Source organism: Motacilla alba, chromosome 1A (genome assembly GCF_015832195.1).
Source record: "Motacilla alba alba isolate MOTALB_02 chromosome 1A, Motacilla_alba_V1.0_pri, whole genome shotgun sequence".
NCBI lineage: Eukaryota > Metazoa > Chordata > Aves > Passeriformes > Motacillidae > Motacilla > Motacilla alba.
In genome coordinates, this window is record NC_052031.1 from 49,752,411 (window position 1) to 49,775,695 (window position 23,285).

Below are 23,285 nucleotides of genomic sequence, written 5' to 3' on the forward strand. Positions count from 1 at the left end.
AGCTGTCCAATAGGAAAGCCGGGCTTCCTGACAAACAACCTCAGCAGCCAATCGAATAAGGGATCCCCAAAGCCCTGGGTGGGACTAAGTGCTGCAATAGAACCCGCCCTGATGGGAGGGGATTCTCTCGGACTGGCCAATGAGAAAGAGAGGAGTTTTTACTGATAACTGTGTCAGCCAATGGAACAGGGCGGGAGTGCGCCTGGTGTCCCTGCAGTCCGCGGGTCCTCCTGTCTCAGCGCGTCGTGCCGCCAGCTCCCGGGGTTCGCAAAGGACCCTGCCACCCGTACCGCCTAGGGCTCCCTACAGAAAACCCCTGCGCCTGCTTGCCATGCGAGCCCCTAGTGTTCAGACTGCCGGCGCGGGCCTCTAGGCAAGACGCCAGCGCCAAGGAGGAAACCTCTCTGGCTGAGGGGCTCTGCGGACGGGCAGGTGACCCCTACAGAGCGGCGGGGAAAGCTGCCTGTCCTGCTCCTCTGCCTAGCCCCACGCACGCTTGTGGCACAACCGCCACAGGCGTTAACCTGTGGCGCAGAACGAAGCCGGGGCAGGATTTACTTTTGTTTATTCAGCGGGCGGCGAGACCGCTTTCGCTTCTGTCCCGGCTCGTTTTGCCGCTGACCTCAGAGGGGGCGGGGCCGACGTCGGCGCGTGCGGGGGGCGGGGGGGGGGCGCGCGCGTGTGTGCGTGCGTGCGCGAGAGTGGCGCGAGCGGGGCCCGGCGTGCGCGTGCGCCGGCGCGGGGCGGCCCCAGGGGCCGAGCGGGCGGTGAGGAGGCGGCGGCGGGACCCGAGCGGCCCGGCCCGGCCCCTCCAACCCTCCCCAGGGGAAGGGCGGGCGCCTCGGCCCAGCGGCGAGCCCTGGAGGGCTGGGTGGGGGTTAGACGGGGGCCTCTCCTCAGCGCGGTGGGCTGCGGGCTTCGCTGGGCCTCGGTCGTGGGAAGCGGCTCCCGCCTGGGTCGCTGTTGCTGTTGTCGTTGTTTTGGTGGTGGTGGTGGTGGCTGTGAGGGCGTAGGGTGGGGAGGGGCGGGGTGGAAAGGTGCGAGGCAGGCCGTGGGGCTGGTCCCGCCTGCCCTACCCTCGCTCCCAAGGGCTTTGGGCTGCCTCTGGTTGCTAACGGAGACTTCCCTTTGTCGGAGCGCAGGGTGACCTGTGAGGAGTCGCCTTCCCCGCAGCCTGGACTTGGGTTTCTCGTGGCCTGGCAAGAAGTGGTTTCCTTTCCCGAGCTGTTGGCATCTTCCTGCCGGGATTCAGTCGTTCCCGAAGGAATGGAGGAATGCAGCTGATAAGTGCTTAACCACCCTGTGCTCCTATAGGCAGTACCAGGCACTGGCTTCATCTTCTTCCCTTTGGCACTTTGGGGGTGGGCCGCTCCTTGTTACCTGGTCTGGGTACTTTTTTTAGTGGCACTGTAGACCAAAGGAGATGGAAGAAAAGGAGCGATGTGATAAATTCCAGCTGGTACCTTGACACTTAGTAGAATTATATATTTTGACATTTTAATTTTTTTTTTCTTCGGAGGGGAGGGAAATACTACATTTTATGGGGTATGGGAGGAGGGAGATTGCAGATCTTCATGTGGTTTTTAAAACCAGCTGTCAGAGGCAATTACTGGGTAAACTGAAGCACAAGAGGAGGATTTGTAAGCCGGAAGCAGCTCTAGCCCACAGAAGAAAGGGGCAGTGGGCTGCTGTTGTGACTGTGGAGGCAGAAACTTCAGCCTCCTCCATTTTTCACCACCTACTCCCCATCCACCCATCGAGAAAATGAGTTGTGTGCCATGGAAAGGTGACAAGACCAAATCGGAATTGCCGGAGCCATCCCAGCTACCGCCACAGCACATTTACCATGAGAAGCAACGTAGGGAGCTGTGTGCCCTCCATGCCCTCAACAATGTCTTCCAGGACAGCAACGCCTTCACTAGGGAAACCCTGCAGGAGATTTTCCAGAGGTAGGATGCTCTCTGTACTGGCATTAGCTTCCCCTCGTCCTCAGCTGATCGGAGGAATTTTTGGGTGTTATCTGGGGGGAAGTAGAAAGAAAAGGAGGGATTCATACCGTGCCACTGCTTTGAACTGAATGTATCTTGGTTTTTTAACCCCAGCCTTTTTTTTTTTTTTTTTTTTTTTTTTTTTTGTCCCTCCATGCAGAAATTCTTTCTCATTTTACTTGTTTCTTAACCTGTTCTGGCTGCCAGCTTTGGGTCCAAGGGTTTTATTGTAGATACTGTTGTGGTTGGAGTGCAGGATTTTTGTCAAATGAGTGATTCCTTATTCAAGAGGTTCAGTGAAGTTCTTCAAATATTATGGGCTTTTTTTCCATGCAGCAAGACTCTGTACTCTCTCAAACTAGATTTAATTTCAGTAGCTGGATGCCTGTTTCCTGTGGCATTGCTAAATGTTTCCCAGGAGCTTCCAATAATTAATAAAGTAGGTTTGAGTTTTACAGGGATGAATATAAATTATTAACATGGCCTATGCAATCGCTCATATTTTGCTCAGTTTTTATTTTATGGTGTTTTGATGCTTTATGGAGATTCTCCTGCGTGAGCCTTTATGAGTTGTGGTGACCCACCACGGATGAATGTAAGTGATGATAAAGGAAATGATGGAAAGGGCTCTCCTGAGACACTCAACCTGCAGGTGTTGTAAACATTGTGAAAGTTATGGTGAATACCTGTTACCAGCAGTTGCCAGCATCTTGTGTTTGTGACAGGCAGGAGCTCCCACATCACAGTAGCACGTGCTGTGGGACGAGGCTGTCGTGGAACCCTGTGCTGTTGAGCAGGGAGCTGTGGGCCTGTTGCTGCTCTCCTGAAAACTGCCACATTTATGAAACTGGTGCTTGACTCATCAAACTCATGCCTGTCTTTGGCAAAGAATGTGGCGAAGGACAATAACAAGTATCAGATTGAAATGCTGTTTATTGTAGCGTTGCAGATAAAACTCCTGCTGCTGGAGTGGAGCTGGTCCATGGCAGGCTCAAGGCACTCTTTGTCCAGCGTAAACACACTGTGGTTTTGTTCCGGAGCAGCAGTTGTCAGAATCTTAATCACAGCTGGATTGCTCTTGGCCTGAAGCAAACAAAGGCAGTTCATGTGGTAGAAGGAGTGTGATGATCTAATTAGTTGGCTTTCATTGCGTTTGGTGAGGCAGAATTAGTGTGCAGCATGAAACCTCTCAGGAAAAGACTGGATATTAATCTTGTTGGACCTCTTTCCCTAGAAGGGAGAGTTTGTCTTTTATTCCAACCTGGAGTTGCTCCATCCTAATATTCAGATCAAGATACACAGATTGATTCAGCTCCATGCTAGTATGGAAATACACATGGATGTTCCTCTTGGACATGGATGCGCTATAAGTTATACAAAAGAATTGCCACTGCCTTTCTGGTTTTGTTAGATGACTACTTGTGTGTAGCTCTTTGACTTGCCTTTAAGAAGTGTGAATTTAGTTGCCCTTTTTGTGTCACTTGTCTTTTCCTGTGTCTACTCACATTCTACCTATTGATAAAGGGCGGATGAATATTTTTAACAACCTGCAAAAATGTTGAGGGCTGATTTTTAAACCTGGTGTTGACAAGGTAACAAAATCACAAATAAACTTAAGCTCTCTAGCTTTTACCACATTCCTTGGAGAATGATTGAACCACATTGCTTAATCATTAGCTTCCCTTTTGCTGCATCCTGTTGTGTAAGGCCATGGCAGTGTGATGATTATCATCTCAAGCATATGCTGAAACTTGGTCTGGACACCCCTCTGATTGTGTAGTCTTTCCCTCTTCTTTCCTCTAAAACAAGAAATACGTTTTGATGTTCCTCTGGCTTTTGTTGCAGGAAGTATGATTGCATGTTCCAAGTGTTGCATGGAGATACAAACAAAATCTCTTCGCTTCACTGGAGTCTGCATATTGGGACCTGATTAGGAAAGACAACTGCATGCAGGAATCTTGGAGCCCCTTATGTTAAGACAACATGTTGATGAAAGTTTCTGATAGAAAGATCAGGAGGATTATTTACCTGGATTTCTGTCCAGCTTTGTCAGTCTTCCTCAGCTCAGTGGCTAGATAAAAAATACCAAAACAACAATTCAATTCCTTGCCCAGTCAGAAGCCTTTAGCTGATGATTGTGGACCCTGCTTAGGTATGTGTGGGTCAAGACGTTGAGGGGGTTCTTGGGGCAAGTTTGCTCACACATGCCAGTTTTTTGTTGCCCATGCTGGTCACCACATCACATTTGTGGGGCTGTGGAAGTTATGTGAAGGAAAAGATAAATGTGTTCTTTCAGCTCTTAAATAAACTTGTCTGGAAAATGGTGCCATGAGAGGGTGCTTCTGCAGCCCAATGGGCTCTCTGCATTGTAAGGTTTTCTTTGCTCGCTGACGCTTCGGAGAGAGTTGGTAGGTTGAAACAATGATCTTGAGGAATTAGGCATAGCCAAGTGATCTTGCTTTATGGAGATGCTGGAAGAGCTGTGACAAGCTGCAGGTTCTATCTCTGTGATTAGTAAAATACACCCCCATGTAGGTATTAACAGCTTTTCCTCTTACCATGGTATTGGGGACTCCTCTCCCTTCTATAGCGAATACACTTCCCAGACTGTTCTGCTGCAGACTGCTCCACTGCAGAAAAACTCACAGCTGAAAACAAAGGCTACCTGTCTGTAGCCTCTCCTGCCTTGGTTGCTCTGAAGCTCCCTACTCAGTCCACAGCTTTCTTGTTAAATGCCTTATGCTGTCAGGGTGTCACTGAAAACTGGGAAATAAACTCTCCACAGCTGGTTAAGTGAGAGAGCTGAGATTACTTTATGTAGCGTGCTGGGTGCGTGGGGATCGCTGCACCCAGCAGTCACACAACCAGACCGGGTTATATGCATGAAACCAGTATATAGTCACTGCATTTCTAATACAAGTGCATTGTATTTCCTGAATATGTGCATATATGTTAATTGTTTCCATGGATTTACTTTGGATATCGGTAGAGGTCTTTTGAGGGTCTTTGGTGGTCATCTGGGGACATCCCATTCCCCAAATTTTCCATGTATGGTTTTGGATCCTCTAATCAATCTTTTCGCCTTGAGACTATCTCAAGTATGTTCTCAGGTCACGGTGCACTTCTCTTATCATTCTTTGCCCTGGCACTCTATCTTTGTTCCAAAACTAAGACATCTGCTAATATATCCCAGTGGCTGTAGAGGTAAATAAGGAAGCGCCAGCTGATACAAGACTATTAGCCACGGATGTAAGGAGTTAACATAAAGCCACATTCATCTCTGGCATTTGTACAAGTATGGTACAGAACTAATCACAAATATGGGGATCAAACTTCAGCACTATTGTGCTAAAGTTAAAAAGAATTTTTCACATCTTCCGCCACTGCTGCATGGACGTCTTTTTAAAGAAATATAATTTGTTGAGTAAGAAGGGCAGCAATGCAGAAGGGCTGAGGGGTTTCCAGTGATGAAATATGCCTGCAGAATTTTCAGTGTGGTAAAGGCTGAACAAAAAACATGCAGGAGCATTAGGAGTTTTGGGGATGGAGTTGACAGGAGGAGGAGGCATGTAAAATACAGATGTTTGGATGATATGAAATCTGAACTTTGCACTAGCAGAATTAATGGAGTCCTTATCAATGGAAAGATCAACTCATCACAACAGAACTCATCTGAGGCTTGACTTTCTTTGGATTGGCATTACATGACATTGTTATTCTCTGCTCCCAGTTTCCCCTGGGCTTGCTTTTCCTGCTGTCATCTTCATAATAATACATCCTGTTGTCTTCCCTCCTTACAAAGTTTCTTAGGCAGAGGGGGGAAACATAAAACCATAAAAGTGGCTAATGAGCTTTTTTGCCTCACATCTCCGTGTTGCGTCTCACATCCATGATCTGAACTTGTGCAAAGGCTGTTATATATTTTTGGCATGTAACCTCATAGCAGCCCACAGCTTCCTCACAAGAGGAGGTGCAGGGGCAGGCATTGATCTCTCCTCTCTGGTGACCAGTAACCTGGAGGACCTGAAGGAATGGCATAAGGTACTGTCAGAGGAGGTTTAGTTTGGATATTAGGAAAAGGTTCTTCGCCCAGAGGGTAGTTGGGCACTGGAACAAGCTCCCCAGGGAAGTGGTCACAGCACCAAGCCTGACAGAGTTCAAGAGGAGTTTGGACAATGCTGTCAAGCACATGGTGTGGTCCTTGGGGCTGTCCTGTCTGGGACCAGGAGTGGACTCCATGTGGATCCCTTCCAACTCAGGATATTCTGCGATTGTATGAACGTGATGGACTGTAGTTCTGCATTTTTAGATACTGTAGTAATGCAAGTGATGTCCAAGTAAACTTAGAGATTGAAGCTGAAGAGATTTGTTTGCATCAGGGTTATCTGTTTAGTTACCTACAGCAACAGATATTTTTTTGTCATCTAGCAACTGCAACAGCTTTGGAAAGCTCCCAACCCCAAGTATCTTCACAGCTTTGTGTCTGAATACTTCTTTCATTTACCAGTGGAGGAGGAAGAAGAACAACCTCTCCTGCGGCCAACCTCCCATACCTCTTTTTCTCATCTAGTCTTCAAGACTGGTGTTGACTGTTGGACTCTTGAAATTGTAATAGCCGCTGTCCTAAATAGCAAACTGGCATTTACTCCAACTGTAAATTGAGGAAGAATCATAATTGTAGCATCCTTCAGAAGTACCAGTTCAAGGGATCAGGGAGAAAGAGCTTTGTGATTTCTTTTGCATCAAAGGCAGGATTTTTGGAGGCTTTGTACATCAAAGTTATTCTTAATGCATTATTTAGTTCCCTCAGCCCATTTGATGAGGGATAAGGGGGGATGGAATAGCTTGTGTTTAAACACAAAGCCCCTGGAAATGGACACAGCAGGTTGTGGAATACAGGTTCAGCAAACATCTGCTAGAGCTGTCTCCTCTTCTGTTTGCAGGCTGTCTCCCAACACCATGGTGACCCCCCACAAGAAGAGCATGCTGGGGAATGGGAACTATGATGTGAACGTGATTATGGCAGCACTTCAGACCAAAGGCTACGAGGCGGTTTGGTGGGATAAGCGCAGGTACTGAGAAGTTGTGTAATTCTGGAGGTGGCTAATCTTTGTAAAAATGAGAGAGAGATTGAAGTGAAAGCACCAGAACATAATCTGGTTGATGTTCTGCACTCTTTCAGGGATGTTAATGCCATTGCCCTGTCTAACGTGATGGGCTTCATCATGAATCTGCCCTCCAGCCTTTGCTGGGGCCCCTTGAAGCTCCCCCTCAAGCGACAGCACTGGATCTGTGTCCGGGAGGTGGGAGGCACCTACTACAACCTCGACTCCAAGCTCAAGGTGCCTGAGTGGATTGGAGGTGAAAGTGAGCTCAGGTAGGATTTCCTCTAATCCGTCCCTGGAGGTAAGAAGTCTGTCCTTAAACAATTGGTGATTGAGACATGTATGGCTGACCTTCAATTATAAAAATATGAGAGTAATAAGATTCTTCTGCCTCCACTTGGATTTGTGCCCCATTTGTGAAAGCTAGGGAAATGCTTTTGGCAGTGGTGTCTCTATCAGCTCAGGAGAGTTTGACTTGGCCTCTTACGTGTCTGGCTCTGTTTGTGGCAAAGGTAGAGGCCATCTCTGGTATTAGTGGGTGACACCTGTAACACGATGTGCTGTGCCCTGCTCCCTCCTTGAACATGACAGTATCAGCATTCTTTGCCTCTTTAGTAACAATCTGTATGTCTCCAACAAAAGGCTTTCCAGACCAAAAGTGCAGCCTTATCCCTGAAAGCAGTAAGAGCTGTTTGTGAGGAATCACTTTTCCTATGTAAGCATACACTGCCCTTCTGGCTTGGCTCCCCTTTCCTCTTCAATCCTAACACAAGAAAGTCATTGTAAATACTTTGTTAAGTTTCACCCGCTCTTGATTGCTGTTTAGCTTCCATTCCATCCTGCTGTAAATCCTACTAGCAGCTTTGCTTCCTTGACTAGACTTGTTCTGAGATAGGGATTGCACATGTGCAGTGTTTGCAGAGCCAGCCATGCCACTGAAATTTTGGTAAATTTCTGGGGTAAAGTAACTCTTGTGAAACTACTGTGCAGAGGTCCGGGTGGATTTTATCCTAGGTGTATTGTTCTTCAGCAATAAATTAGGGCTTTCTTTACTGGGAGTTTTGGAAATCTGTACCAAAATATATTGGAGAAAATGATTGCTTTTTCATATTTATTGGAAGTAATCCAAATTTGGTATTAGAAAAAGCTTATGTGCAGAAAGGGGCTAAAAAAACATGTCAAATGACCAAGCTGGTACGCTACTGCTAAGGACATCTGTGTGATGGGGTGTTCTTTTTTTAGAATAAAAAGATTTCTGCCCCTCCCAGGTTTGTTGGAATTATTTAAAGTTAAGGTGGGATTCTTGATCTTGGAGATTTGAAGAAACTAAATTTGGTTTTAATTCTGTTTTTCTTACCTTGGAAGGTAAGAAAGTGGCATCTATATAGACTCATCTCTGCTGAGGTTAAGATCATATTTAATTGTTGTTGTAGATGACAAAGTTCTACATTCAGTAGCACTTGTTTCTATTTCTCTTTATGATAGGAAATTTTTGAAACACCAGCTGAGAGGAAAGAACTGTGAACTCCTATTGGTGGTGCCAGAGGAGGTGGAAGCACATCAGACCTGGAGAGCTGACGTGTGACCTGGGCCAACTCTGTCCTCCCACTACAGTTCTTCCCCTTTACCAAACTCCTGATGTCCTAAAACCTGGATAATGGGTGCCCCGACTCTCTTCGTCTGGAATTTCCTTTGTTAGGCTCTTCTCTTCCTTCCTTGGTGCAGTAGGGCAATGGCGCAGGACACTGGGGGTGGCGATTGGGGAAGAACTGAGGGCAGAGCAGAGGAAACTGGAAGCCAGTCACTTTAATTGCAAGGTGGATGAGCTGCAGTGCCCTTTGGCCAGCTGGAAGGCATCACACTCTTGAAAAACTGGGCTGGGGAGAAAGAGTGCCTGGAAACCCCAGGCCTCCATTTCCCCACGTGGTTCAAGGCCGTGTGTGGTGGGACACTGCTCCCTCCAGGGCTTGTCAGGAAGGAGCAGGGACTGAGCACGCTGCCACCTCTTTACAGTTCTCTCCCTCCAAAATAAGTTGTTGTGAAGACATTTGCAATTCCTAAGGGTCTCTCAGGACACTCAAAACACTAGCAATGGTACGGTGCTCAGCACAACCCTCTGCTTCTTAGGGCTGGTTTGTGCCAGGAATTAGGAAACAATAATAAAACCAGAGTCATCTTCCAAGAAATTCTTTGGGTAGCTAGAGGATTCTTCCCCACGGTCTCCAAGGATTTATGTATGTGGTGAGTGGTTGGTTGGCAGTGTGTGTCCGGCTAAGGTGACATGGAAACAGCAAGCACAGGATGACTGAGGAGTATCAAGTTTCTGGACTGGAGAGAGGCCACAGTCTGCTTGGGTTTCTTCATGCTATGGTGGGGTTTTTTTTACTATTTTTTAAACAGTTATTTTGGTTTTCTGCATGGTCACCCAGTAGTTTAGGGGCTCCTTGGAGGGAGGAATAAAGCTGAAGAGGTTTTCAAATAAATGAATTCCCTTTTATTTTCCTCTCTCCAGAAGTCCAGCCCACAGTCACAGATGTAATGTGAAATGAAAGAGGTCAAGTTATAAAATAAAAATGGGCTGAGGAGGGAAGCCTTTATAGCAGTCAGTTTTGCCCTTTTATTGCTACCATCTGCTGGTGTGGGAGCTGCAGGCGGTCCACCAGAACTTCCAGGCATTGGAGACACCCTGACTTGGTAGTTGAACCAATCTCTCCTTTAGCATTGGCCAACATTCCATTAATGGGTGAATTGCTTTTTTCTGCCTTCCATGGGGAAGAGAGACTAGACACGGATACACTAAGAGGAATCTCCACCGGCTGTTTCCCAGTCACCCAGGAGGGCTGTAGCTCAGCCATGCCTTCCACGGCAGGAGGAGCAAATGCTGAATCTGGAACTCACTTTGTTGTGTTTAGCACTTCCTGGCTGAGCTGCTGTTCACTTCCATCTTTATGTGTTTTGGTTGAACAGCAACCTCTGGGACCTGATGGAGCTCGAAGGATCCTGTTCCATCGTGCAGGAAGCTCTCATTACTGATGTTTGAGCTGGTGAAAGGAGGGACTGTAATGACCTTTTCTCAGTTATTTTTCTCTTCAGAGCTCTGCAAATGCATGAGCAGGTGCTCAAATCTCAGAGACCACCAAAGTGGCACCATCTCGACAGAGAACAGAGGCCACATGACGACAGGACGGTGGTGTTTGCTGACCCCGGACATCTGGCAAGCACTTTTGCAGTCCTTTGAGCACAGCCTCCCACAGTCAAGGGCAAGTGGCTCTTACGTTTTAAAAAGTCCTATTTCGTAACACATTCCAATGACCAATACCAGCTGGCAGAGTTTTTAAACACTTTCCAGGCAGGATGTTCAGCCTGCAGGCATTCTGCTCCTGACTTGAAGCCATTTCTTCAAGAGGGGAAAATATAAATCTCAACAGCAACATTTTCTATGCTGATTGAAGTTGCACTTTGGAGAAAAACCCTGTTTGCATGGAAACTGCAAGCCAATGGATCAGTGCACAATATGCAAAGATGTTTTAAAATACTTTGGGGCTGCTTTCCTCTCCTTGTATGTCAGCTGCTTTCCCAGGGGAGATACAGTGTGATCCAGCTGCTCAGGTAAAGGGAAAGTGTATGATCACATCCCTGTGGGAGGTGAGGCTGCTGTGCCTGGGGTGTGGTGAGCTGGTCCAGTCCCACTGCTCGGGAGCGGGGAAGCCCCTCTTTGTTTTCTTGCTTGTTTGGTTTTGTTAGAGCCTTGTCTTGGGTTTGTTTACAGAGATGTATTTTGTTTAACCAAATATTAAAAATGGAAAAAAAAGTTTCCATATAAATGTCCTATCACTTCTGTATGTTCAATTGAATTGTTCTGTAACAAAGTATGTAAAGGATAAATAAATTTTTTTTCTTTGGTTATAAAACCACCACATTTCTGTGCGTTAAGAACCTTGAACGGTGGCCATTGGCGCTGAGGTAGGATCACCTCCCGGAGAATTCCCTTAAGCCATACATGGCTTCCCCACCCCTCTGAAGGTGACAAGGCCACGTCGGTCCCTTCCACACTGCCAGGCTGTGCATGAAATGGAGAGATCCCTACCCAGAAATCCCCCAGCAGCTCTGAAAGAACTGAGCCTCCCTCAAGGACATCTATTAAAACCACACTGCTCAGGTTGGATTTATTTAATATTCCATACAAAAAAATACGCAGCTGATGTCTGTTCTACTTTATGAGGCAGAGAATCTGCGTGGATGTGATCGTCTCAAACCTGGCCTGCTGCTCCCTCGGTTCTCACACACACACAGCTGCAGTGAAAGTGTTTCTGCAGATGCATCTTCCCAGAGTATTTTCCACGGGGTATTGACTGCCACCGGCACCCCTCCTTCCTCTGCTGGGAAAGTCACACTTCTGCCACCACTGTCCTTCAGCTCCAAATCAGGCAGGAAAGCATTTGTTGTGTCTGCCTGCTGCTTTTCAAAGCCTGACCTGGGCCCTAGGGTGTTTTGTGGGGGCAAGAAGCTGGCAGAGGAGCTCCCCCGGTCCAAGTCTGTAACTGGTTATGGCATAGTGATTGAATAAAAGGAAATACTCATGATTCCTAAAGGAGAGGGGGATGCAGACAGGAGCCATCATCAGGTCCATAGGGGGGCTTCCCTCCCTCGTTATGAACAGCTCAATGTCCCAAAGGACAACCAAAAATAAAAAGAAAAAATGCCCTGGCCCAACAAATCAACAGTTCAATATATCATAATCGCAAGGTCTTCCCACTTGATATGAATCCAACTCAGCTTCTGCAAATTAGATTTTCCCAGACAGCGGAGGCAGGGCCCCTGGCATTCCCCCTGAGAGCCCTGTGTTGGGTCCAAGGAGGATCTGGAAAGAAAACCATTCATTGAGGGGTTTCAAGGACACAAGATGTCTTGCCATGCTGTCCCCCCTCCCACAGGTACTGGAGGCACTTTGCAGCACCAGTCTCGCGCCTGCCACACCAGCCAAGGTCAGTGCCCGACCACAGCTCCTATTTCAGCCCCTCACAGCCTATTTTGGCTGGTAAAAGCCAGGTTGTGCTTGCCAGGTATTGCCACCAGCCTGACACTGGGAATAGACAGGATTGTCCAATTAGAACATCCAGCCAGAAAATCTGGCGGGATGAGTGAGGCCACAGTGTCCAACAGTGCACCCTTCTGCCCCGGCTGCCCCAGCACTGCTCCAGGCGCGAGGTGCAGGCACTCCCAGCCAACTCTGCAGGGCCACGAGAGACGGCTGGGCCTTCCTGCCTCACCTGTCGCTGCTGCAGCTGCTGCTGTTGCTCCATCTGCAGTTTTTCGGTTTCAAAGACGACAGGAAGAACCAGAATCATGAAGGAGGTGGTCCCAATCCACAGAGCGGCCCTAGAAAATCTATCAAGGATAAAGAACCCTAGGAATCAGCTCATTGGCACAATCCCGCGTTTCCCTTCCGTGCCTCAACCATAAGCCTGCCTCCAAATTCAACCCCGAGCTACGGGGTGTCCCCTTATCCCCGCCCTTCCTAAGCCGCCCATAAACAAAACCTGATTCTGCCGCTCCCCGCAGGCCCCGCACTGCGCTACCAGCGGCTAAAGCCACCGCGAAAGCCGGCGGAGCCGCCCCGCGCCCCCGCTCTGCCCGCCGGGCCCGCTCCGCGGGGCTCCGGCCCGGCCCGCCGCCCCCTCACCTGTACATCTTCTGCGCTACCGTCAGCGACAAGTCGAACGTAGCCCCGGCCGCCGATCGGACGCTCTCGGGGAACATCTCCGTGAGTCCCCACAGCCGCTCCGCCAGCGTCTCGTCCAGCTGCGGGCGGCACCAACCAGGTCAGGCCCCGCCGCACGGCCCTGCACGCCCCGCGGGGTCACCGCGCCCGCCCGGCCTTCCCTGCCGCCTGCCCCGATACCTCCTCGTCGTCCTCCTCCTCCTCGTCGAGCTCGTCCTCCAGGTCCTCGGCCTTGCCCGCGCCGCCCTTGGGCAGCAGCTCCTCTGGGGACAGGGACGCCGCGGCCGCCATCGCCACCAGACAGGACGGAAGGAGCGGCGGCCAGAGCGGCGCCGGAAGCGCGGCGCCCTCCCGACACCCAGCCCGGGCACGCAGCGGCCCCTGGCGGCCCGGAGGAGCACCGGCCGCCCCCCGCGCTGGCCCCGCAGCACTGCGCGACGCGTCAGAAACACCCTCAGAACCGGGTTTGAATTGCAAGGTTTTATATCAAATACGCAAAACTCTCGAGAACGAGCAACTCCAGCATCCTGCTCGCCCAAGGCAGACGGTGAGGCTTGGACAAGCACCCGCGGGCTCCGCCAGGGAGGGGCAGAGGTCTCCCTGCTTCGGAAAGCAGAGAAGGCGAGGAGGAGCCCTCATGGAGACGGATCTTCCCCACCGCCTGCTGTCCGGCTGCCTTAGAGAAGAGGGTACCTGTGCTGGGCTGCGGTGGGGAAACGTAGCAAGGTAAAGTGCTCTGAGGAAAATCATGTTAATTAACAGTGCTGTGGTGCCAAAACAGCCATTAGCAGTACCCACGGCACCACACAGCGCTGGAGGCATCTGGGCACTCATGGTCCCGTGAAACAAAAGTACCTCCACACAGTACCAACATGGTTGGGAGGCCCAAGCCAGCCCCAGCATCCCGTGGGCCAAAATCCAGAACCAGCTTGGCCATCTCTTGTTCACTTCTTCCTCCTGTTGTGCTGTTTCAGCTCCTCCAGCTCCTTCTCCATGAGGTGGGACTCGGCAGTGGTCTCAGAGAGCTGGAATGCACAGCAAACAACAGCAGGAGGGAGTTAAAAGCTGGTGAGGCTTTCCAACTTCACAGCACAACCGAGATTTACAGCCACAAGCCAGGTCCTGCAGGAGGCAATTTGCTCCTGTTGAGCAAGGGGGAAGCTGCCATGTCACGTTTCACTGAGATCACCTGGAAAACCTGGAGAGCAGCTAGTGCTTCTGCTAAGTGTTCCAGCCACAAAAGCCATTTTCCAGTTTTAAAACACGTGAAGAGTAAGGAAATAAAATATTTGTTTAGAGTGACATAAAGGCTAAATCACTTATTAACTGCAAATAGATGTGTGTTCTATTTCACTGAATGTCTCTCCAGATTTTAAGCATGAAAGCTGTGATCTCTGGGTAAGGTTGAATTTCGGTTTATTTACTGGAAATTCTTTTATCCCCAGTTTTACACATTGGATAGATGTCTCACCCCTCATGACAGCAGCTGGAAGCTTTAATCTTCTGTGACCAGCCTTCTGTGGCTGTAACTCAGTTTCACAGTTAGAGCAGAGGACAGAGTGGCAAGAAAAATGTCATATTCTGTGTAGAAAGGGAAACAGGAGACATGGCACTTGCAGGGGCTTCTGTCTCCTCAGTCACAGTGTTCACAAGCTCTGATGTAGGGGGAACATTTCCCTCTTTTCACAGAGGGGATCAGGCTTTACTCCCACAGTCACTTTGCCATTACACCCATGTTGCACGACAGGGTGCACTGAGAACAGCCTTCCTCTGGGGACCCAGCACTCTTTGCCCCGGCAACCCCGCTGCTATGGGCAGGCAGGAGTTGGGCAAAGGCTCACCATGTCCAGCAGAATGTCCACTTTCAGCCGAAGTAGGTTGTTTTCTTCCTCTAGCTGCTGGTTTCGTTTGCGCAAGCGCTGCAGTTCCCTGCGATCTCCCAGGAAGCCTCCTGATTCTTGGAGGAAAGGAGGAGGTCAAAACACAGATTGTCAGCCAGCGTGGCTACTTCAGACCAGAGCAAGCCGAGCTGTACTCTACCTGAAACCCAGTGGCCATTTTCAAACTTCAGGCTCTGGCCAGCAAGGTTCATTGTGGGGGTACCGTATTCCAGGCCCAGCTCAACCTCACGGGTGGATCTATCCAGCTGCAGGGAGAAGATCACACTCAGAGTTTCACAGAATTCCAGAGCCACCCCCTGCTCTCCCATTTCTTAGTGACTGGCATTCCAGTGGAAGATGCTGGTCCAAATGTCCCTGGAACCCAGAACCTTTGGGCATGTACTACTTTGGTCATGTACTGCTGCAGTAGAGGACTGGCTCCTCTCAGTGCCATCCCTGCACTTTCTCCCACCTACACACCCATCTCCCTGCACTTGGAGACCACAGGTGAGAAGTTTTCAGTGACACAGTTCTGGACTGCAGGTGGGGTGATGATGATTCTTCCCTGAGCTATTCCATTTCTAGCTTCATGTACAGTCACAGTGATCAGGAATGGTGCTGCACTGCAGGAAGAAAGCAGCACAGTTGGAATAAAAGAATACACTGAGTTGGAAAGAACCCTCAGGGATCATTGAGTCCAACTCCTGGCCCTGCACAGAACTGTCCCTAAGAGCTCCACCGTGTGCCTGAGAGTATTGTTAGAACACTTCCTGAACTGTCAGGCTCGGTGCTGTGACCACTGCCCTGGGAAGTCTGTTCCAGAGCCCAATCACCCTCTGGGTGAAGAACTTTTTCCTGCCCCAGAAGCAGCTGGGAGCCCTTGTAAGGCTTATGGCACTCACAGCAGGAGCCACCCACCCCTGCCACCGAGGCATCGCTCCTGCAGCAGCCGCAGGTGCTGGGACTCACCAGGTGCAGGTTGGACAGCGAGGCCCATTTCCTGGGGGGGGTCTTCTTCGGGCTGAAGGAGTTCCCAAAGAGAGGCATTGCACGCTGCTGGCCAGGCCTGTGGCGGGCTCCTGAAGGAGCAGGAGAGACACAACGGGTGTGAGGCTGTGGGCCAAGAGCAGTGATGTTCTCCCCAGGCAGAGCCCCCAGCTCTCAGGCCAAGACAGCGATTCGGGGGGGTCCAGGACGCCACCCCGCCACTGCCACCGGGCAGCACCGGCCCTCCACGGCCACGTCCCTCGCACCTCCACCGCCACGTGACCGAGCCGGGCAGGGGCCGGAGGACGACGGTGCGAGGTGTCACCCCGCCCCCCCCGGCCCGCCCTGCCCGCCCCCGGCCGGTTCCCCCAGCGCCGCGCGGCCCGGCACCCCGGGGGGGGCACGGGCCGTACCACCCTACGGGCACGCCGAGGAGCTGGAAGGGGAGCCCCGCGGGGCGCTATTCCCCGCACGGGCCACCACCGGGATGCTCCTTTGTTCTGTTTTCCCTCCCGGCATCTCACTGGCGAAAGCGGCGGGCTCGGCAAGAGCGGAGCCGATGAAGAAAGCCCCCAGCCCCCATCCCCCCCGCGCCGCAGTGGTAGGGTCAGCCCCGCGGTGCGGGGGCGGTTGGGCCGGGCTGTTCCATCGAGCTTCGCCTTAATTCCGGGGGGGGCCGCACCTCTCCGTCGGGCCGCGCCCGCTCCCGGCGCTCGCGTCCGCCGCCGGTGGGATCCGCCGCGTGTCCCGGGAGCGGTTTGCGGCCGCCGCGTTGCCGTGGCGATGGGATCCGCGGCTCCGCTCCGCCTCCCGCGGTGGAGGTAGACGGGGGCGGAGTGCCGGGCAGCGGGCTTGGGGGTCGGCCCTGCTCACGGGCTGCGTCAAACTGGTGCCGTGCTGACCGCTCTTTCTTTAACATCTTCCCTGAAATTCTCGAATCGCCTGGAACAGTTGTTAAAAATGTTTTTGGCGGGGATTGTTTGTTTATTTTTTCATATAAATAACTAAACGCCATTTGGCAGAGAACCCTTCCTTGGCTGGGAACGTTGGAGAAGCGGAGGAGGTCTGGCGTCCTGGACTGCACGGGTTCAGAGGATGATGGGTGAGGAGCTGGAGAGAGCAGAATCGTACAGAATCACAGAATCACTTCGGTTGGAAAAGATCTCTGAGATCATCAAGTCCTGTCTTTGGCCAAACACCACCATGTGAACGTGACCGTGACACTAAGTGCCACGTCCAGTCTTTTCTCAAACACCTCCCGGGACAGTGACTCCACAGCAGCAGCTCCTCACACACCTTCCTTTGAAGCAGTCCCAGCAGCCATGATTTTCTGTGCACATTGAAAGCCCTCTCTTTCAGCACATGATGGAATAAATTTAGATTCCTTGTGTTACTTGCTGGCTTGTAAGCCATGGGAGGTGGCAGTGGCAGTTGGTTTGGATATTTTGAATGAATGGCATGGGTATGTGACACATATCACCAGCACTTTTTATGTTACAGAGGCAAAATGCCACTTCTAAACTATAAAATAATTCTCCAATATGTTAGAATAGCAATTTGAAGTTACATGCTTCATTGTTAAAAAAGCTTATGTTGATGACTTCTTGGGGCTTTCCTGAAAAATTTTGGAGTAATGAGGTACTAAGATGCTAACTTTAGTTAGAAGGGAACAATAAAGACAAGGAGAAAAAAAAAAAAGAAAACAGGGGACAGGCAGATAAAAGAAGAAGAAAAGAAGATAATCACCAACATTTTGATTTGGTTTGTACATGTATTAGTACTCCAGGAAAAAAAAAAAATTATCTAACAGACTTTCATTCCCAGAGTGCTTAATTGGCACCCTGCCTTAAGTGAACCAGAAAATTGCTCACTTGGAATGAGAATTGGAAAAATAGCACAGTTAAATCCAATGACTTGAGACAAGAAAAATTTCTGGTGCTGCTGTATCTTTTGGTAGTCCAGCTAACCAATATCTGTTTCTTGCAGGACACATGCTATAAAAACAGTTGCTTTCAGACCCAGTATAGCAGAGTCTGTGCACTGGAAAGCAGTGATTTTTGCAATAAGAGAAGTGATTATAATGGGGTGTGGGGGGAAGTCAACACCCTTAAAAGTAGAATAAAAACTTGCTGTTCAGAGCAAGGCCTTTGTGAAGTAGTTGTGGCTTCTATCACCATTTAATACCCATATGTGTATGCATGTATTGGGTAAGAAAGATGAAAGGAAGGTCCAGGTAAATGAGGGCAGGAACTTTGGAAGAAAAGCTGAGAGCATGTAGAATTACAATTTTGAAATGAGAACATAAAGGCAGCTCACCTGGGTGCTTATAAGAGCCAAAGACCATGCAGGAAAGTGAGGGACTGAGCTCAGTTTGGTTGGGGTGGTTTTTTCAATAATGTTCACCTTCCTAGAAGAAGCCTGTATGTTTCAGCACAGTTGTTGCTTGATTCCTCCTTGTCCTGAGCAGGGTGAGTGTCGTAGAAATACAATGTAAGTATTGTAAAACTAAACTGTCTCATGCATCTGGGGTCTCAGAGTGATTCTCTTACTGCCTCTTTCTGTGGAGCAGAGACTTGGAAAAAGCTGGGCAGCTCATCCCCACTGCCTTGGCATGGGAGGTGAACGCTTCCTTCTGTGCTTGGTTGCTGTGCCCATGGTGAGTAATACCTGTGTGAATGGTCTTATAGTTGGTAGGGCTTGTCAACAAGAGTTCAGAAATCTTCCCCTGGAGACTTAGAGAAGGAGGTTCAGTGTCTTGACTTCTGCTGTGATTTGCTTCAGGAATCTTTCTTCTGCATGGTTTCATTTCTTGCCAGACTCAATTTCTTTGAAAAATGCTATGGAATTTCCTCACTGCACCAACCTCCCAGGGTGTTTTGGCAGCAGCTTTTCATCATTGTTTCTCCACCTACATCAGGTAGATACTGAGACAAGAACTGACTGCTGCTGCTGTTTCTAGCATTGTCTCTCAGTATATTGCAAATACATACATATACATATTTATATATAGTTTGACATACGATTTTCAGCTATGTTAAGAGCATTATGGTGTAGTAGTGTGCATCCTTCTGTTCCTGTCACTCTGTGGGGAAAAGAACACCTAGCACACACACTTTCTCCCAGGACAATAACAAGGGAGATCACTGAGGAACTGCAAAAGCCCATTAAATGGGGAAAAACCTGTGTTACAGTCATTGTGTAAGGAAGCTGCCTATGTTCCCAGGAGGACATCTTTGAGAACACTAGTGGAAGGCAGAGAGATTGACAGGATGAAGATAAGGCTGTAGCACATGGCAGTATGGAAATTTTGGAATAGACCCAAGCTGTTCTTGGTAGCCTAATTTGGAGCGTCTTCTTCAGCTTTTTGGCTCAAAAGTGATAGAGAATCTATAACTTAGATGTTCTCAGAGCTGCTTTTAACTCCATAGTGTGTCTCTTGCTTTTTTTTTAATATCTGCTGCAGGATTATTATTGTTCTGTATTATACCAATAATTACAGGGAAACCCCATTGACTGGTGAACTCAGTAGACTTAATCTAGGCTTACTCTGAGTGTTTATTTTGTTATTGTATTGAAAGTTGTTACATTGCCTGGTTGTTACGGATAGGTAAGACTTTATAAATCCTTACCTATCCTGTGTTTAAAACCTGACAACTAAAACTTTTTTTGCATATTGAAGAATAATTCCCTGCCCAATTAAATTTTTCAGCAGTGAGGTAATTCTTGTTGCCTAAGTGCTGTGCAGTTTAAGATGTCCCTTCTTTTAGAATCCTAGATATTAAATACCTCACCTGTATTTTCTTGTCAAAGCCGACACTTCTTTTTCTCTCTCTGTTTCTTTATAGCATTGTAGCTAACCCATGAGATAAAAGAAAGAAATGTTAAGAAATGTGCTTTCCTCCCGCTTGACTGTCACAGATTCCACCACCAGGAGGCCCTCATTCCAGTGCTTACAGTTAGGCAAAGAAAACACGAGCAGAGTGAAGTGGAGAAACCCATCCTCACAAAAGTAATCTGAAATTAATGCACATCCTATGAATTGAGATTTTCAGAGTACCGTGCAAGCATCTATTAATTAATTATTGCAATCATCCTAATATCCAACTATCATGGATGCCGTGACTTTTGGAGATAACGGAGTGTCTGTCACAGGTGGTACCCTTTACTGAATAGCTGAGTGATAGCCAGGGCAGTTCATGCCTCTGTCTTCTGGATGGATCTTAGTAACCTAAAAAAAAATAACAAAATGCAGTAAAGCACAGGTTATATTTCTCATCCCTCATGTGTGCCCTCTATCAGCCAACAAATATGCTTTCAGCTACTTTGCCGCTGCCTTCTCTCTTTTAGCTACTTACTTATTCCCAGGTTATTAATTCTCTTTCACTTTTCACAGCTGCCTTTTATAGTGTCCCAAAAGTTCTAAATATCTGCACTAACACTCTTTCTGATTTTTCTATTTTGCTAACCAGAACTTCAAAGAAAGGAGGAAGGAGAAATGGGTTTATCCTTATTTTTTTACCAATACTTTTTCGCTACTGGCTTTTCAAAGCTTTTCATTACCTTGGCTGAAATGTAGACTTTGTTATTCAAAAGAACACTGTGTACATGATCTCTGGACTAAAAAGCATGTAGAGTTGTCTTTTTTTTTTCTTTAATCTCTATCTATTTTTCTCTCCACTGCTGAGTCAAGTCTTGTCTTGCTTGTTTCCCATGGTCATGTTTCAGTACTGATGAGTCCAAGACACAGCTTTGCAATGCAATTTCAGAATGGGTGATAGGTGAGAACAGTTTTGCTCCTGTCAGGAAATGCAGCTCCTGCAAGCTGTAAGTTACCCTCAGTTGCTAACAGAGTAACCCCTTGTCTTTCAAACTCAGTTCCTGGCCTCCTTCCCTGAATTCACACATACATACAACATGTTTACATTTGTGTACTTTGGCCTCTCTAATATGTACTAACGTGGAAAACATGTATCCTCTGCTCTAAGAATTAAAAAAAAGGGTAAATGAAGCCATGCATGAAATATGCAAAGTTCCCAGGCTTCTGAGAAGGTTTTCCAGTCATTGCTCACCATTCTGGCCACGCTGTTCACTTGAAGGAGTTTACACAAATACACAGGCAGTTAAGCCACTCACATGCTCTGAAAAGAGTCCATTGCTTCCTGACAGTTTGCCATGAGGTTGTCCTTGGTGACTGGGAGACCAAAGGTTCAGGGAGCATGTGCAGCCCACGCAGCAGTGAAAGCTTGTGTTCAGCTTTATTTCACTCTGTTTCTATTACCTGGCTACTCTTTGCTTCCTTCCACATCTGTATTTCATTCTTCTCCTTGTCTCTTACTTTGACAGTCATCTGTTTCCATGGCTCACTTAAGATGTCCTTTCCAGGAAATGATGAAACTTCAGCCTCCAGTCTGCTCCAGTTCCTGATGAGCAGATTCAGGAAAAAGGGAATACCAGGGAAAGGGTCTCAAGCATCTCTCTGCGTGGATTGGTGTTTGGTGCTGTTGTGACCCTTCACCACTGGCAGCTGCTGGAGACAAGACGTTTGCCTTTGGACTGTGCTGCTGTGTTGTTTATAAGGGAGAGCAAACAGGGCCTGGATTCTAAATTCCCTGCCAAGGCAGTTTCATCTCAGGCCTCAGAAGAGCATCAGCTGTGCTTTGCCTGTGCAAACAAGCACTCATGTGTATCATGGACTGCATCATGAGATTCTGTGAAGTTCAGTGTGTATAACATGCTATGAAGGTGGGAGAGAAGTGCTAACCTTTCCTCTTCCAAGTTTTTTCACCATTCCTTCTATAACTTCTCTTAGACACATTCCAAGAAGCTCTAAGAAGCTACAATAATTGGGACTATTGTTTTTTCACCATTCCTTCTATAACTTCTCTTAGACACATTCCAAGAAGCTCTAAGAAGCTACACTAACTGGGACTATTCCCAGTTGGAACCAGAAAAATTCAAGATGAACAAACTGCTGTCACCAAAGAGAGAGTCATAAGAACACTGAGGTAAGCATTCTCCCTAGACCCTGCTAATCAAAATAAGAATTTTGTATCCAACCTGGGTGGTCTTTTTTTCCCCCCAGGATGCCTTGATCTATAGGTCTTACTCTACACTAATTCTTTGTGTTACAATGCAAAAATTGGAAGTAACATGGTCTTTAGATGATGTGGAGTCTGCAACAAAATGACAATGGACTTTGTGGCCCAGAAAGTCCTTCTGGGTATCTGCTGCCAGCTCATATGCAGATGACATTGCTTTTCAGACTTTTGAGGAATGCAGATGATAGCTCACCAATGGTCTGCACTACTCCAGGATGTCGATTTAGAACCCATTCCTATGAGACCTGTGAAAGCAAGGTACAGGTGTACTTACAGCAATAAATGGGAGATCTGGTTGGTTTTGGTTTCCTGTTCTGTGTTGTTCCCTGGGGTAGCAAGGGATGCAAACATGAGACATATTAGGACCAGGCAGAACGTGATCTTGGTAGCTGCACAGTGTCAAGCGTTTTCACCAGCACTAAAGCCCATTGGTTCACAAGGTAAAGCGAATCCTGAAAGTATAAATTTTGAGTTTGCATTAAATACCCAAGCAAAATGAGCTATAATGGAGGGTGCTCTCTCTCTGAAACTGAAAATAAAACATAAACTAACTCTTGGATTCTAAACTTAGGAACTGTGTTTCTCATTCTGCCTTCCTTTCCCAGATTCCTTCAAGATGACAAGCAGTTCAGAGAAGACTGGTAAGGCTGGTAGGAATGCAGGATAAAAATACATTGACAAATATGTGCGGCCAGCAAGTGGATGTTTTACAGAAGCTCAGGCTTTCATTAAAAGTATTCATTGCTCTTAAGGAAACTTTCCTTGTTTGACCATCCAGAAGCCACTCTGTCGGTCACCCTGGGACTGAGGCCCTTCCTCACCGGGCAGCTCCAGCGAAGCAGTGGGCGCCTCGCTTGACTCCCTACACCCCCCACACTCCCACACTCAGACCAGGTTTCCTTACTGGCTCGAGCCAGGATTTCCCTTAGCAGAGCCTCAGACATCTGGATCCTTAAAATAATTTAACCATGGTGCAGCAAAAAACTGGCAGCTCAAGCTGGGTGCCTCCAAGAAGGGACCCCAAAGAAAGCCCTGGGTTTTTATACCCTCCCAGTCCATGTGTGACAAAGTCCTGGCTCTTCCTGCTGAGTCCTCAGCTCCTGCTGTGTCTCAGTGTCCGGTCACCTGGCTGTGCCACAGGTCCTGTGCCCTCTGTTCTGCCAAAGGTCAGCACCAGTTCCTGGCCTCTTGCCTGGGGCTCTCACGGCCCAGAGCCCAACCTGCGGCTGACACTGCAGCTGCACACTGAGCTACCAGCACTGAATGTGCTCCTCAACACTCTTCATCTTGTTACTGTAACTGGAAAGGTTGTCAGTTTGGGTTTGTTGGATTTTTGGTTGTTTTTTTTTTTTCATTAATTTGTCAGATGACATGAAACAGGAGTTGTTCCGTAACCATTCGGAAAGACTTTCTTGAGGTCCCTGGCAGAGGTTCTATCACCCTAATTTCAAACACAATGCCCACAAGCACCTTTTGCACTTTCTCTGCTGTTCAAGGATTCTTAT

The 23,285-nt window shown here is 48.4% G+C and overlaps 3 protein-coding genes across 8 annotated transcripts; 1 reads left to right on the plus strand and 2 right to left on the minus strand.

Moving 5' to 3' along the window:
• Positions 1–192: 192 nt before the first annotated feature.
• On the plus strand, positions 193–11,004 carry JOSD1 (Josephin domain containing 1). Of its 5 annotated transcripts, none has more exons than XM_038155085.1 (5): positions 193–432; positions 1,143–1,949; positions 6,932–7,060; positions 7,171–7,365; positions 8,579–11,004. In XM_038155085.1, exons 2-5 carry the CDS (start codon positions 1,765–1,767, stop codon positions 8,676–8,678), a joined length of 609 nt encoding a protein of 202 aa, XP_038011013.1. In that variant the 5' UTR covers positions 193–432; positions 1,143–1,764; the 3' UTR covers positions 8,679–11,004. The 5 variants fall into 5 exon arrangements, with proteins under 5 accessions (XP_038011013.1, XP_038011012.1, XP_038011011.1 ...); XM_038155084.1 differs by lacking the exon at positions 193–432 and adding an exon at positions 715–767; XM_038155083.1 differs by lacking the exon at positions 193–432 and adding an exon at positions 741–877.
• A 229-nt stretch (positions 11,005–11,233) lies between these two features.
• Positions 11,234–13,156, minus strand: TOMM22 (translocase of outer mitochondrial membrane 22). Its single transcript, XM_038155087.1, has 4 exons — positions 12,996–13,156; positions 12,777–12,895; positions 12,364–12,481; positions 11,234–11,954 (listed from the first exon to the last, which is right to left on the minus strand). Exons 1-4 carry the CDS (start codon positions 13,104–13,106, stop codon positions 11,880–11,882), a joined length of 423 nt encoding a protein of 140 aa, XP_038011015.1. The 5' UTR covers positions 13,107–13,156; the 3' UTR covers positions 11,234–11,879.
• A 336-nt stretch (positions 13,157–13,492) lies between these two features.
• CBY1 (chibby family member 1, beta catenin antagonist) lies at positions 13,493–16,556 on the minus strand. 2 transcript variants are annotated; one of them, XM_038155088.1, is made up of 5 exons: positions 16,365–16,556; positions 15,665–15,774; positions 14,856–14,961; positions 14,657–14,772; positions 13,493–13,840 (listed from the first exon to the last, which is right to left on the minus strand). In XM_038155088.1, the coding sequence occupies exons 2-5, from the start codon at positions 15,740–15,742 to the stop codon at positions 13,760–13,762; spliced, it is 381 nt and encodes a 126-aa protein (XP_038011016.1). In that variant the 5' UTR covers positions 15,743–15,774; positions 16,365–16,556; the 3' UTR covers positions 13,493–13,759. The 2 variants fall into 2 exon arrangements, with proteins under 2 accessions (XP_038011016.1, XP_038011017.1); XM_038155089.1 differs by lacking the exon at positions 16,365–16,556 and adding an exon at positions 16,096–16,348 and having other exon boundaries at positions 13,538–13,840.
• Positions 16,557–23,285: the final 6,729 nt, after the last annotated feature.

Bases quoted from the DNA above. Each gene is read 5' to 3' on its own strand.
- JOSD1 (XM_038155085.1), top strand. From the start codon at position 1,765: ATGAGTTGTGTGCCATGGAAAGGTGACAAGACCAAATCGGAATTGCCG. The intron at 1,950-6,931 runs GTAGGATGCTCT...TTCTGTTTGCAG, and splicing joins CTGCAGGAGATTTTCCAGAG to GCTGTCTCCCAACACCATGG. The intron at 7,061-7,170 runs GTACTGAGAAGT...GCACTCTTTCAG, and splicing joins GTTTGGTGGGATAAGCGCAG to GGATGTTAATGCCATTGCCC.
- TOMM22 (XM_038155087.1), bottom strand. From the start codon at position 13,106: ATGGCGGCCGCGGCGTCCCTGTCCCCAGAGGAGCTGCTGCCCAAGGGC. The intron at 12,896-12,995 runs GTATCGGGGCAG...TGCCGCCCGCAG, and splicing joins AGGAGGAGGACGACGAGGAG to CTGGACGAGACGCTGGCGGA. The intron at 11,955-12,363 runs GTGAGGCAGGAA...TTTTCTTTCCAG, and splicing joins AGCAGCTGCAGCAGCGACAG to ATCCTCCTTGGACCCAACAC.
- CBY1 (XM_038155088.1), bottom strand. From the start codon at position 15,742: ATGCCTCTCTTTGGGAACTCCTTCAGCCCGAAGAAGACCCCCCCCAGG. The intron at 14,962-15,664 runs GTGAGTCCCAGC...TTCTCCCTGCAG, and splicing joins CGCTGTCCAACCTGCACCTG to CTGGATAGATCCACCCGTGA. The intron at 14,773-14,855 runs GTAGAGTACAGC...CTTTCCTCCAAG, and splicing joins AAATGGCCACTGGGTTTCAG to AATCAGGAGGCTTCCTGGGA.